At 42.4% G+C, this 14144-nt stretch overlaps 2 protein-coding genes across 4 annotated transcripts; one reads left to right on the forward strand and one right to left on the reverse strand.

Moving 5' to 3' along the window:
• Positions 1-1588: 1588 nt before the first annotated feature.
• On the forward strand, positions 1589-10586 carry bcl6aa (BCL6A transcription repressor a). 3 transcript variants are annotated; one of them, XM_038716679.1, is made up of 9 exons: positions 1589-1911; positions 6041-6212; positions 6318-6539; positions 6628-7593; positions 7997-8178; positions 8265-8432; positions 8545-8675; positions 8980-9117; positions 9251-10586. In XM_038716679.1, exons 1-9 carry the CDS (start codon positions 1827-1829, stop codon positions 9392-9394), a joined length of 2208 nt encoding a protein of 735 aa, XP_038572607.1. In that variant the 5' UTR covers positions 1589-1826; the 3' UTR covers positions 9395-10586. The 3 variants fall into 3 exon arrangements, with proteins under 3 accessions (XP_038572607.1, XP_038572609.1, XP_038572610.1); XM_038716681.1 differs by lacking the exon at positions 1589-1911 and adding an exon at positions 3537-3688 and having other exon boundaries at positions 9251-9394; XM_038716682.1 differs by lacking the exon at positions 1589-1911 and adding an exon at positions 5415-5927 and having other exon boundaries at positions 9251-9394.
• An 892-nt stretch (positions 10587-11478) lies between these two features.
• On the reverse strand, positions 11479-13524 carry smx5. Its single transcript, XM_038716683.1, has 5 exons — positions 13392-13524; positions 13132-13199; positions 12665-12695; positions 12498-12557; positions 11479-12160 (listed from the first exon to the last, which is right to left on the reverse strand). Exons 1-5 carry the CDS (start codon positions 13392-13394, stop codon positions 12035-12037), a joined length of 288 nt encoding a protein of 95 aa, XP_038572611.1. The 5' UTR covers positions 13395-13524; the 3' UTR covers positions 11479-12034.
• Between the last annotated feature and the right edge of the window lie 620 nt (positions 13525-14144).

Raw genomic sequence — 14144 nt, forward strand, 5'->3', positions numbered from 1 at the left:
ACAAAAGCAGAAAAAATGCTTCTGGGATGCATGGAGTTAAAAAAAAGTGAAACTTAACAATATAAAAAGAAATTCTTTTAAAGAAAGGAACTAAAAAGACCTCTGTAGCTAACAGCATTATCTGTTTGGTGTTACAGCTTGGTTGCATCATGCCTCTCAGAACAAAACTCCACACTCACATCTTTGCTGACAATGAACACTGAAGTTGGCAGAAATTTGCTGTGAAACGAGACAAAAGTGTGCAGTTTATGAAAAAAAGAAGTGAGGCAACCTCCGGGCCTCGGGCTTTTGTCAGTGGGCATTTCTATTCAATGACCTATCATACACCAAGTGTAGGCAATGATACGGCTTAGAGATGTTTCACACTGTGTCAGAAGTGTACAAGATTTTTTTTTAATGTGCAGCTGTTACTGGCCGGCCAGACTTGAATCACTGTCGCAACCTGCTTTGGACTGTGATTGTTTCTGAACAGCATACCGCCTAGACAAAGAGACCAAACCCCTAACGTTATGACCCGTTGTTTAATTATACAGTCTGAATGGAGATCAAGGATTAACCGATGCATTGTTCATGATGTGACAATGCGCCCTGTGTGTCATCCCTATCGGTTTAGACATGGGGGTTATTGATCAGGTACCCTGCACTCTTTCTCTGTCCTCTGTAAGTGGGTCATTTATTTTTGCTTGGAATTGGTTGAGTAAAAGTTTGCCAAGGATTTGCAGTAATTATCTCATCCTTCTATAGCTGGGCACAGCATGGGGCCTTGGTAAATTACACATCTCTCTCCTAACTCCTGGATGGTTTATGGCCGTGCATTATGCATAACTGTGCTGGAGCGCCTTAAACATCCCCCAAGTGGATTGAAATAAAGTTGACGCTGCTCTTTGTTTGGAGCTCAACATAGTCTTTATTTGGCAGTGCTGAATCGGAGATTGCTGTAAAAGCGTGCGTCTTAATTATTTTGGAGACTTTTTCCCCCCCTCTCCCCAATGGTTTGTGAACACCTGGAGTGTTTTTAGTGGGATGCCGGATCCAGATGGGCGGATGCGCGGGCAATCCACAGGGAAATGCCGTTTACATTACAGTGGAGTGTGTCGTCACATAAAGGGTTAAGCACAAAAAAGGAGAAAAGAAAGGTGCTGCATCTGATTCATTTGGATGCGTACAACACAGTCTGTTGTACACTGAATGACAAAGGGTGACTGGCTGCTCAAACGTCCCTGACGCCAATTAAACCTCATGTGAGCATTATCGTGCAGTGACAGTGGCATCGAGTGTATTCTTTTCAATCTCTCTCAAAAATGTATCGTGGGGTGAATGTATTTTACACTTCTCCGTTCAACATCATCAAAACAAAAGTATCAGATCATGGATCATGAGAAATTTACAAGATACTCCTCAAAGACTTTATAAAATATACAATCAATCAATATCTATCAATAGATGTAGAAAGGGAGCGAGGTCTTTAAAGTCTAAATGCGGTTAGTTTAGCAAAATATGACGAGGCTCTATGTTCCAATGTGGGATGTGCTGTGTGTACTGATTATTAACATTAAGCACTGACGAGCTCACCACTGATTTTACAGTCATATGAGTATCAAGCACTCATTCAAATATTTAATTGATATTTTCAGAGCATTTAAATCTAACTAGAGAGTCTGTGTGTTATTTTGTAATATTAAAACTACTACTGAAGATAAATTATATATTTTGAAAGGAGTTATACGTAGCTGAGGCAACACTTTCACTGTTGTCGTGTAAACTAATATATCTCCTGATTTTATTTTAAAAATCTGTCTTTGTGTCATGTGTTATCAGCTCAGCAAATGCTCCTTCTATGCCAAGGAGTGAACAGGATGAGAAAAGACGCAGAATCTGTGGTTTGGAATCACCACAAACAAAGTTTCCAAGGTGAGTCACAGACAGTAAATGCTTGTCCACAGCTCATCAAATTAATACTAACTTTCCCTCCAAACCAAGCACCATAAACCATCTATTAAAGGGTCAAAAGATATGTAAATTCACACCAGTTCTCATCTGCATACAGGGACGAAACAAACTACACGTGCAGTTCAACTTCTCTTCGATGCCCTCCGTTTATACAGAAGCCTGGCTTACTGATATGTTTCAAACTGAAAGCGCATGAAGTAAAACACAACACTAGTAGGCTGCAAAGTAAAAAAGACTGCATTTATTCTCGGCCAACTCTGAGAAATGATGCAACTGGGAGTACACATGCCTTAAATTAAATGCTAGGAGAAAAAACAAAGCATGCGTTCAATTAATTTTCCAGGAATCTTTCACTTTGCATTTCAATGAGCAATGTTTTTGTTGTTAAGTTTTCACATCACCTGACATGGACAATTTCACAGGCCTCCCAGCCCCACTCCTTCCAATTAATCAGTTATCCAATCAAAAAGTTTTTTGTTTTGTTTTTTTCCCAGGGAGGAGAACTTATTTTTAGAGGAAAAACATCTGCATAACAAGAGGCTGAAGTCTGTCTGAAGTGTGTGTTGGGGAGGAGGACAGAGCCTGCTGAGGAGTTCAATTGAGTTACAAAGGCATCACCAAGCCCTGCATAAAATGTCACAACGTGTCCCCTCTCGTGGCATTGTAAACATTAATACTCACACATCAAACACATCTGCCTGGTTGTGAATTATAAGCAAGGATTGAGAGTGCATTCACACAACTTCTATGCATCCATTCATACTCGTGTCAGGCTTGCAGATCGGTGATGTGCTGCCTTTCATGCAACAAGTTTTCTATGTGCTTAAAAAGTTAATATAGGCTACTGTAGTTAGGCTATAGCTATAATGTATCTGCAATTAGTCTTGATCTTTGTTTTTCATCCACCGTCTGACGCTTCAGCACAATAACAGTTACGGTCTGAAGCGACTATGCTATTAAACCGTTATGTAGGCTATGCGCAGATGAGAAAGCTCCATTTCGACCATGCACTGACATTAACTGAAAAACCAAACCGCTTAACAAGCACATCCACATGACATACGCTCAACTGACTGCCTGTAGACCTGCGAATAATAAATCTATTAAAGCTTTCATTTTTCAACAAACCCCCGACGGTGATTCGCAGCGTTCTCCATCTATGAAGTCAGCATACCTGCAGGAAATCTGGCTAAAAAAAAAAAAAAATGTCAAAGCCTGCCACATCGACCTGTCCGCTCGGGCCTAATTAAGATGTCGGTCTGTGTGCTGCACGTGTAGGGTCTGTGTGTTGTATGCGACGAAAGGCAACGAAACGACACACCGCTTAAATCGTGGAATATAAATTAGTTCTGAGAATTTCGGTGGGCTGGGTTTAAGGAACTGGTGACGTCGCAGCCTCGACGTCCTGTGACTGTGGACCAAACCAAAAGTTGGGGGGTGGTTGGATCGCTGTGAAACAATTTCCAGCTTTATTTTACAAAATAATTCTTGTTTTTTCACTCATTCAAACCCTGCCTTTACGCCGCGCTCACTGTTAAAGTGAGTATGCTCAATATATGTCAGAAGAACCGATTAGAAAAGAAGTTGTGTTCACCACAGGGTGAAAAAACGTCTCTCCCCTGCCCCGGGAAAGTGGTACGGTCTCAGGCTCAAATTCCGAGAATTGAGCTCGTCTGATTCTTAGAACTGGGGTTCTTAGAAGTGGTGATGCAAGAAGTTTCTAGGAAAGCGCTACCAGGTGATTTTTTAAATTCCTTTTTTCCTTTAATTTGGCGCGAAGTTCTTATGTACTGTGTGTTGCTGGCGTTTTACACATAGCTATTTGTACATTTGTGCTGTTTAAGTGTCTGTGTAGCCGGGGCTGCGTGTGGCTGTGTCTGCTGGCAGTTCGGACAGTGCAGAGTCGAAACTCTTGAGGTGGCTCCTGCAGTGACAGGCAGAGCGCCGGGCTCTTGACAGATCGGCTGCCTCGGCGCTGCGCTGTTAGAGCAGCGGGACGGACAGCAGCCTCCCTCCGCCGTAGCTCCCCATGCCGCACTGGCAGAGTCGTGTTGTGAAAGCTGTAATAACGCCTGTATTAGATAACTACAGTGATGAAAATGAGGATTTTGAGCGGTGTAAAGGCTGTCCAGAGCCCGGGTTGTAGTCGGCGGTTCTCGGGTGGACATAGTTGTCTGTGTTAACAGTGTCAGAGAGCGTTTAAAGCCGAGGCTGCGCTTTAAACGCTCTCTGACTTATTGCTACTTAAACGTTCAAGTGTCAACATAGCGTGGCGGTGGCTCGCGCGCGCTGTCACACGAACTTGTGCTGGCAGCATGGCAGCCTCAGGTTCAGGGTGCTTTTACTTGGCGGTCGCTGCGACGGTAATTTGCTCTAATGGAGCGCAAAAGGCTGCGCCGAAAGAGCCAGTCTGTTACCGTAACATTGTAGCGGAAACGTTGGCGTTGGTGTGTGTGTGTGTGTGTGTGTGTGCGTGTGTGTGTGTGTGTGTGTGTGTGTGTGTTTTCCATGGTAGAGCATAATACAAGACACGTCGTAGCGCCAAGTTGTCTCTTAATGTTTCCACTGTGACACTGCGCTGCATGGACTGTCGCCTTCCAAAGTAACGTTACAACAAGTAGAAAGGTTTTACCGAGATGCGCACAAAGTTGGTTTCAGCTTGACTGCAAAGTGTTGCCTCATTTCTGTCACGGGCTGAGAGTGTCGGTTTGACAGTATTTATGATCAGGAACATACAATTAGACCATGTGCAGGAGCAGTAAAAAAAATCTGTAAATAAAATCAAGAGATGTGTTGTGGACCTACGTTTTGGGCTGACATAAATCTGTGTGCTGTCACTTATACCAACACACTGTGAGAAAGCAGACTGTCAGAAGTGTAGCCTAGTTGTAGTCCTCATAATACATTTTCCCGAAAATGGTTAATTGTGTTTACAGTAGCCGCTGGTTGTTTATCGCCGTTTGGAGGTCATGATTCACCACCTTTTGAACAGATGTCTATTTATTTCGAGTCTGTTCTATTTTCGGACGTGTCCAGTTACAGACTTCAGTCTTGCCATTGAGTTGATCCGCGCGCGTGTTATAAAGCCAAGTCTGGCTTGGGTTAATTAAATGTTAGTTTTCACTCCCATAAAGTAATTGACCTCAGAAAGGCACCAGTCTCTGTCATATTGTCCAAAGCAAAGAGGATACAGAGCGCTGCTGGGCTTCACAGGACCACGCTGTCACACGTTTTATTATAGCAAACATGGAAAAACTGTTACTTGTAGTGTAGCCTGCAACTTCGTCAGCTGTACAAGTTTGTTTTGAACATTCAGTCAGACATCCTGCGGTCGAGATTAAAATTCATAGTTTTGATGTTGTGCTTGTGAGGGGGGGGGGGGGTCAGTAATAAGTGAGCTCCTTGCTTAAACAAATGTCCTTACTCTATCAGCTGGGTCATAGTGAACTGAACGAAAGTCCGACCCCGCCGTGCTGAAGGCAAAGACACTTTTCTCCGCTAGATTTAATGCAGAGAAATAAGTGGCCAACGAGTGCATGCTCATTTTGATATATAGTTAATAAAACCGCATTTTAAAATAATGCTCAGGGCATCTAGTGGTGTTTATTATTTAGAAATGTGCTGTTGTAAATGAATCACTGTGTTCAACTAATTTATTTCCAAAAAATAAAATAACACCTTTATTACAGCATGATATCATGAATACTTTTGTCTGCTCCAGTCAAATTATCATGTGCTATTTTAAATTTTTTCTTTCATCTTCATTTGTTACATTAACTTGTCAAGCAGTGGTTCAGAAAGAGAGAAAGCGAGGGGGGTGAGAAATTATTCCAAAGGTAGAAATTTAAATGTCTAGACAGTGTTTATTTAATAAATGGCGCCGCCTTCTGGAGGAAGGGCTGCATCTGTTTCTGCCACATTGATGAAGACCTTGTGAGGACCATAAATATATTTCATCCCAACTAATTTACTTAAAGGTTAGCTGCGCTTCAGCCTTACAACAGGGGGGTGAATTGTGGCATGGCAGTAAAATAAACTCATGCATTGCTATTTTCTGTGAAATAATCTTTGCTTCTTTTTCTGTTTGCAGAACTTGACAAAATGGCTTGCGCAGCAGACAGCTGCATACAATTCACACGCCATGCGAGTGATGTCCTGCTCAACCTGAACCGACTGCGTAGCAGAGATATTCTCACAGATGTCACTATCCTGGTTAACAGACAGCAGTTTCGTGCACACAAGACCGTTCTCATGGCTTGCAGGTGTGTGTTAGTTGTGTGAGCCAAAATTTTTGCTCCAGTTTGAAGACAAAGCGACTGATCTTTGTACCCTCTGTCTGTGTTCCTTCTTCTTTTACATGGCTGCAGTGGGCTGTTTTACACCATCTTTACAGACTCCCACAAGTGCAACCTTAATGCTATCAGTCTGGACCCAAAGGTGGACCCAGAGGGCTTTGCCATCCTGCTGGAGTTTATGTACACCTCCCGTCTCACACTAAAGGAGAGCCTGATAATGGCGATAATGAACACAGCTATCTACCTGCAGATGGACCATGTTGTGGACACCTGCCACAGATTCATCAAATCCAGGTTGGTGTGACAAGGCTGCGTTACAAATCAGTGAAATTCATCATTATCAGCATCTGTCATGTTTTTTACCTTCTTGTTCTCTTCACAGTGATCCGTCTGCCAAGCTGCCCAGAGATGAGTTTTTGGTCAGTCCCTTGGTTTTACCTCAGGATGTCCATGCTTACCGGCCCCATGATGTTGTTGACAGCTTGCACGGACGCGTGGCTCCATTCAGGGACGGGAGGCCCTACGGCTCAAACATGTTCAGCGGGGTCAGCACCCCCAGCAACTACCATCTCTATGGGCAGTTTCCCATGCCAGGATTCCCCTTCCCTCTCTGCAAGCTGACTGATGCCAAAAATGCTTTTGCTGACTTCTCTAAGAGCGGTATCCACCACAAGCATTGTTCTCCGCATGACAGCGCCAACATCATCAGGGCAGAATACACCAGGGCAGTTGGCACTAGCTCCTCCAGCATTATTCACTCCACCACCTACGCTTCAAGGGAGGTAGGGAGAGACGACGAGATGAGGAAGGAAAGCCACGAGGGGGTCAGCCAGTCTATGTCTCTCGGCACGAGGAAGCGTGCTTTTCCTGTGTTGACCCTCGAGCACCAGAAGGACTCGGGCAAAGATCACGCTCCTCAGGCAGAGGAAGACCTGATCCATCAGCACTACCCTCTTGGAATCTCCTCGGCGGGGCGAAAGAGCCTCATGAGCAGCCCGCAGAGTCCCCTCAAATCAGACTGCCAGCCCAACTCCCCGACAGAGTCCAGCAGCAGCAAGAACGCAAGCCTCTCCCAAGCCATCGGAGTGCAAGCCCCGCAAGGCACGCAGGACCCCAAAGCTCGCAACTGGAAGAAGTACAAGTTCATCGTGCTGAATCAGAGTGCAAAGGAAGACGAGGTGGGGCTGCGGGATCCCGGGCTTCGTTCACCTCAGCGCCTTGGCCTGCCACCCTACCTCCACCCCAGCGACTCAGAGAACCTCGACCCACAAACCACAAGCAAGAGCAACGATCACAGCGAGGACCTACCTGTGCCCCAGGCGAGCCGTCTCAACAACATCATCAACGGGTGAGGTTTTTCTCAAACACATAGCTGCATGTTTGGCTTAAGTGCCACATTAAAATGTCACAGTGACATGTGAAGCAGTTAGTGTGACGCACCGGGAGGTTTTTAAGGTAATGTAGGAAGGTATCATGTGAGCGGAGGATTTTATGGCCAGTGGGGTTTTTTTATGCGTTATTTACACTTCTGTTTTCTATAATCCAGTTTCCCAGCGTGATTGCCCGTATGTCTGATTACTTAAAACAAACCAGGGTTGGATTAGGATTTACAGGTCTGTTTTTCTGGACATTCAACAGGATAATATTAGGAACTTTATATTGAAATTCCGTTTGGTTTGAAGTATCGGCTTACGTCTGGTTTTGATGTAATCACTTATGTCTGACTTGAAGTATTTGTTTTTTGTCTGTAGTGCACTTGAAGGGTCACTGAGGAACGGTGACAGCCACCCTCCACACTACTTGAGCCGCCTGAACTGCTCATCCTGTGGCTCCCCGTCCCCGCAGCACTCAGAAGTCTGTCCCAACACCTCCAGGTCCCGTCTAACAGAGGACATGGCAGAGCTGCACTCTGAATACTCAGACTCCAGTTGTGGTGAGTTTATGTCAAATATTAAATGTCGTGATAAATCAAAAATTATTATGTTATGGGTACCATTAGCTATGATTTCTCCTGAACAGAAAATGGTACATTCTTCTGTAACGAGTGTGACTCCAAGTTCGCTGAAGATGAAGCGCTGAAGCAACATATGCTTCAAGTGCACAGCGACAAGCCATACAAGTGTGACCGCTGCCAGGCTGCTTTCCGCTACAAGGGCAACCTCGCCAGCCACAAGACTGTCCACACAGGTACATCTAAGAGGTTCATGCATTGTGTGTCAAGTCTACGCTCATTTGCTTCTGAAATCTTACGTCTTTATTTTTTTTTCCCTCCCCGCCCCCTCTGGTTTCCTCTTCACAGGAGAGAAGCCGTACCGCTGTAATATCTGTGGCGCTCAGTTTAACAGACCAGCTAACCTCAAGACTCACACTCGCATCCACTCAGGAGAGAAGCCATACAAATGTGAGACGTGTGGAGCTCGTTTTGTACAGGTAATAACACCCTTACATATAAATCTGAATCTATTGAACATTTTCCCTCTCCACTGTGTGTAATAACACTAAGACTCAAGTCTGAACTGTGACTATGTGAGGCTAGAGTTATTTACAGCTTTACCCATAATTACAGTGAAGAACATCCATAAGGTTGTTTTGGCTTTTCTACAATTTTCATAAAAGCGTGTCTGAGTAAAGGGACAATTCCCAAATAATAATTTGCATCAGTTTGAATGCTACTTTCATCAGTTAAATGGTTGGATTGAAGCTGACCGTTGTCCGTTTTTTGTTCACGTTACAGGTTGCTCATCTCCGTGCCCACGTGTTGATCCACACAGGTGAGAAGCCATATCCGTGTGAGATCTGTGGAACTCGCTTCCGTCACCTGCAGACGTTGAAGAGTCACCTGCGTATACACACAGGAGAAAAGCCCTACCATGTAGGTTGACATACTGTACTTCTGCCTCTTAAAAAGTGATAAAATACAATAACATGACCTTCTGAATCAAATTTCAGCTATTACAAGACAGTGAAATGCCTTAAGCTAATGTTGCGCTACTTTCCTTTTTCAGTGTGAGAAATGCAACTTGCACTTCCGCCACAAGAGTCAGCTACGTTTGCATCTTCGACAGAAGCACGGCGCCATCACTAACACAAAGATCCAATACCGTATGTCAACGGTAGACATGCCTACTGACTTGACAAAGGCATGCTGAACTGGAAGACGGGAACAATTTTTTAATGGAGGCAATCTGGACCTTGGCATTTGAAGACCCCAATTTGTACAATCATCCAAAATTGTAGTGCCACACTGTGTTCATTAGACATATAAATTGGCTGTGTACGCCATTCTAAACGGGTTTCCACTACATGTGAACGTAGAGCCACATACGGCATCTTAGTCACTTTATTGTTTCTATATAGATATAAATATATATATGTTGGAAGTGTTTCTAAGCTTTGAAGGTACGTATATAAAGCTTTATTTTGTTGAGAAGAATGGTGTGTAAACAATCAGCTTTTTGAAAATACAGTATTTTATATCAGAGAACTTACTTTTCTGAAAGTATTGAAAATTTTGATTGACGGGTGGTACATATATTTTAAGATAACAAGAATTGCGGCTGTATAGAGTTGTCTATACATTTTTATGTAGATGTACGTACATGTTGCACCATGACAAGTTGCCATTTTCATGTGAAGAGGAAAAACAATGACAGTGTAATTGGATTTAGTCTAAAACATATCAGATGACTGCTGCTGTCTGATGAGGATATGCATGAGGTACTCTTAACCGTTGCCAGTTGTCAGCGCACATGAAGTGGGCAACTGCATAAATATTGTGACATATTGTGTAATTATATTTGTGGGATTGCTCTCTGCGGGCAGAGCCAATCCAAGTGTTGAAATACATTTCAAGGTACTGCTTTGTTACGACCAAGAAAACATTTTGCTTCAAACGTATTTGTAGAGATGTGACTTTTGTTTTTGTTCTTTTGTTTATCATAAGTGAAGGTTTACAGTTTTGGTCATTGTTCTAGATCCTACAGTAAAGTTGTGTAAGTGTTATGGTTTTTGTTTGTAGATACACTGTGTATTCAATGTGCCTTTCTCTATGGTGACTGAATACTTCAACATTCAGCCCAGCTCTGTTAAGGTACAACTCAAGGACACTTGTCCTAGATCCCTGTGCGTGCGTGTGTGTGTGTGCGCGTGTGTGTGTGTGTTTGTATATATTTTTAAATGCTTGTCACCAACCTTAAAACATGCAAATTCATCATTGTAAATCTTCAGGACTTGTTTTTGGATTGGGCTTTTTTAACTGCATTAAAATTATTGTAAAATGTTATAGATGTATGAATGTAAAATAAAAAAATAAAGGTATTGGATTTCTATGTATCAACACCAGATTGAGTTTGTCCTGTTAAAGTGAGAAATTACACTGTACATAGGGGCTCACAGTTTTATAATTTTTCCAGACAAAGCCATTTTAACAAAAAAGATGTGCTGTATTTTTGGCCTATAGTAACTAAAACATAAGATGCAAAATAAGACTGACTACACAACTTAATTTGACTTGATGTTGACCGAAACTGAACCAGTAGAGGCCTGCCATCTTTCACAATCCCCATCTGTCACATATTCCTCCCTTCGCTCTTAAAAAGTGCTGTGAATACTGCAGAAAGGGAAGAAAAACGACCCAGTTCCTATCTAACTTTTACTGTTTACACCGTAGGGAAACATGGATTTTCCTTTATAAGATAAACATGAAATGTAACTTTGGCTGAACAGTCACCGTGACAATTCAAGGATAACTGTAAATGCTAAGACTCTTAAAGTCAAATAAATGAGTCAATAATGCCACATACACAGAAATATCTATCTCAAGTTTGCTGAAATTAGCTGCCGTACGCTACTGGTCACACCAGACCAAGTAAGGCTATTGCAACAAAACTGGATGTACTGAATTGAACAAGGGTGTGTTTTTTTTGCTAATGAATTTGACTTGGTTTGTAAGAGGAAGAATGTTATTTCATCTTTCAAAAGTTACAAAGTCTCGCATTAAAAGACCCTATGGGGAAACTGCAGTTCCAACAGCAGTTAAGATGTCAACAAACTAATTGTAAGAAGATGCTTATACAGAACTGATTTGCATAAACCATGTCACATGTATTAGACTTCTACAGCACACCCACACAGCATAAAAATGGATCTACGCTGTACTGTCATCAAGTCTTCACCATTATCTTGTGTATTTTAAGTTCTCAGTATTCTGATACGGACTACTAGCACAATGGCGCCGTGGGATTTCCACTTTTATTTCCCATAAATGCAGTCATTTACAAAATAGCTCTCTTCCATCACCACAGCATATGGCAATAAAGCTTTCTCCACTAACTTCAAATGCCAAAACTAAGATCTCTATAAATGGCAATAACATGAGCAAAATATAAATAAAATATTTTTTGTTTTATTTTGAAGTGGCATAAAAAAAAAATCCAAAAGTAATATTTATTTTAAAAGATAAGCAACAGTGCTTGTATTAACAACAGAAACACTACAACAGATCTTTGTCTCAAAACTGGATTCAGTTTCCTTTCTTTTAAACAAAAGACAGTATCAAATGCAGCCTCCTATCCGGCCGTGAGGTGAAGACCATTTCCAATAATTATCGTTTTGCATCTTACTGATCACTAATGTAAGGAATGCAATTCAATTCTCTGCATAATTACAAGAGCTGCCCAAACTGTATCACCTTTAAATGAACTTTACTCAAAACTTAAACTACTCATTATTCACCATAAAGCTCCCACCCCACCACCCGCCCCAGTCCAAAACCCCATCCTGCAGGCCGATCACTGCTTCTGCTGCATTGCCTCTTTTCGCGCAGCGTCTTGCAGGAGCTGAGTGTCAACTTCATCTGCAGGTAGCTGAACGTACCGGACCACGGATCCACGGATGAAACAGTTCTTCACAGAGAGCTGGAGCAAATAAAGACAACACATTGCAATAATCATCATCACTCAAAGTGCTGGAGAGGCATGAAATCGGCTTTCAGCGATACAGAATCGGTGAGACATTTCAACACTTCATCAGATAACGGAACTGATGCTTTTGTGCATCCCCCCCCCCCCTTCTCCAAGTTTCGCATTTCATGCAACATAAAAGTCACTAATTATCAAGGTGACGAAACAATGTTAAGTTTAGTTTTTTTGAGCTGACAGGCCCCCGGATGTCCAGGACCACAAAAACAGAACATTAGGGTCAAGACAGAGCTGAAGACCTGAATGGTGGTAGGTGCCAGACAGCTCAACCTACCATGTGGGGATATTTCTCTGGGTCAGTGACACTGATGTCTGTGAGCTTAATGTTCAGGTACTGAAAGACACAAGCAGAAGACATGGGACGTCAAAAGATTAGAAGTGGGCCGTCAGAAAGAAAATGGAAAAGGTTCAGAATAAGGACAAGAAGTCATTGTTCCCAACCTGGTCAACAGAATGAAGTGTCCCACAGATGCTGAAGAGAGAGACGAGGGATACAAATGGTTACAGGCATTTACAGACATCCCATCCTTAACTTACATCAAACATAGGCGGTGGTCAAAAATAACAACGATGCTTTTTGTTACATATTACAATCGAAAACAACACCACGGCGATAAATAAACTTAACTTATATTGTCAGTTTTTGAGTAGAGAGGAGCTCATTAGCATTGTAATTTTTAACCTCTCTTATGTTGCATTTAATTGTAAGTTGTGTGTATTATTTTGTGCGTGCTTACAGCTGTGTCACTTTTTCATTGCCCCATCTATACAACGTTAATCCAAAGCTGAAGTTGGAGCGTGTGTTTTTGAGCCTCCGTCGTTCACATCCTCCCGCCGCCGCTCGCCTAACTAAACAACGGAGGCGAATTCAAACAGTGTTAAAGTTAAAGTGAAAAACAAAACCCAACCTCAAGTCGTTTTTGAGCTCCACCACCACATCCTTCCCCACCAGCGACTTGAAAAACGAGTAGAAGAGCTGAAAAGCAGAGCGACATGGTCAGGCTAACGTTAGCAGCGGGCTAAGTGTCGGTCCAGGCTGCAGACAGGCAGCAAACTGAAGCACACAGAGCGACGCAGTCAGCTGCGACTCATCCCACGTCTCACCGGCTCTTCAGATAACATCTGTAAGCTGGAAAACCACATTTACACATTCAAACTGATTTCTTACCATTATTGCTGTTGATTTCTTGTGGTTAGTGCGTCCGGCTTTGATGATGTATCATACATGCGTGATATTGCTGCGACGGACCGGGGTGCAATTACTGACCAGCCCCACGCGGGGGAGCCAGAGGTGCGCTCAATGTTTACAGGTGTGAAAAGACGTAGAACTTTAGCACCTGGTTTATTGTAGCTTGTTATGTGAACGATGTGGCCACAAAGCATTATATCAGCACTGTGACGCAAAACATCAATATTGTGTCTCATACAGTCCGTGAAATGTCTCTCTCTGTTTATCTGTTGGTGTGGTATCCTTTATTAATGAATTTTTTATTTCCTATCTAATGAAGTGTATGAAATGAATTCTCCTAATGTACTTTATATATAGCTTTGGCGATATTGTTGCTATACATTCATGCCAATAAAGCTATATATATTGAATTTATTAAGTTCTTATGTTTGTCAGGTGTAATCAAAAAGTATAGAGGCCCAAAAGGCCTTTGTACCTATTAGGATTTGCTTGAGCTTCCCAAGTCTTGAGACCCCTTAAAACGAGGCAATGTCAACTTGCCACCCATTGTCAATGGTTATATTTCTATATATAGTCAAATGAAAAGTAAGTTTTAAGTTATTTATAAGCATTAGGAGGTAGAAGTATCCAGTAATATGTTAAACTAACAGCAAAGCTGAGAGGGAGGTCTGAAAATAAAATTTGTGTAGAAAATTTAAATCATCTTTTGTCTCATGATCCCTGAGATGTGTG

The sequence above is a fragment of the Micropterus salmoides genome, unplaced genomic scaffold (assembly GCF_014851395.1).
Source record: "Micropterus salmoides isolate LMB-PRFRI ecotype aquatic unplaced genomic scaffold, ASM1485139v1 Ms_hic_scaffold_13, whole genome shotgun sequence".
NCBI classification, from domain to species: domain Eukaryota; kingdom Metazoa; phylum Chordata; class Actinopteri; order Centrarchiformes; family Centrarchidae; genus Micropterus; species Micropterus salmoides.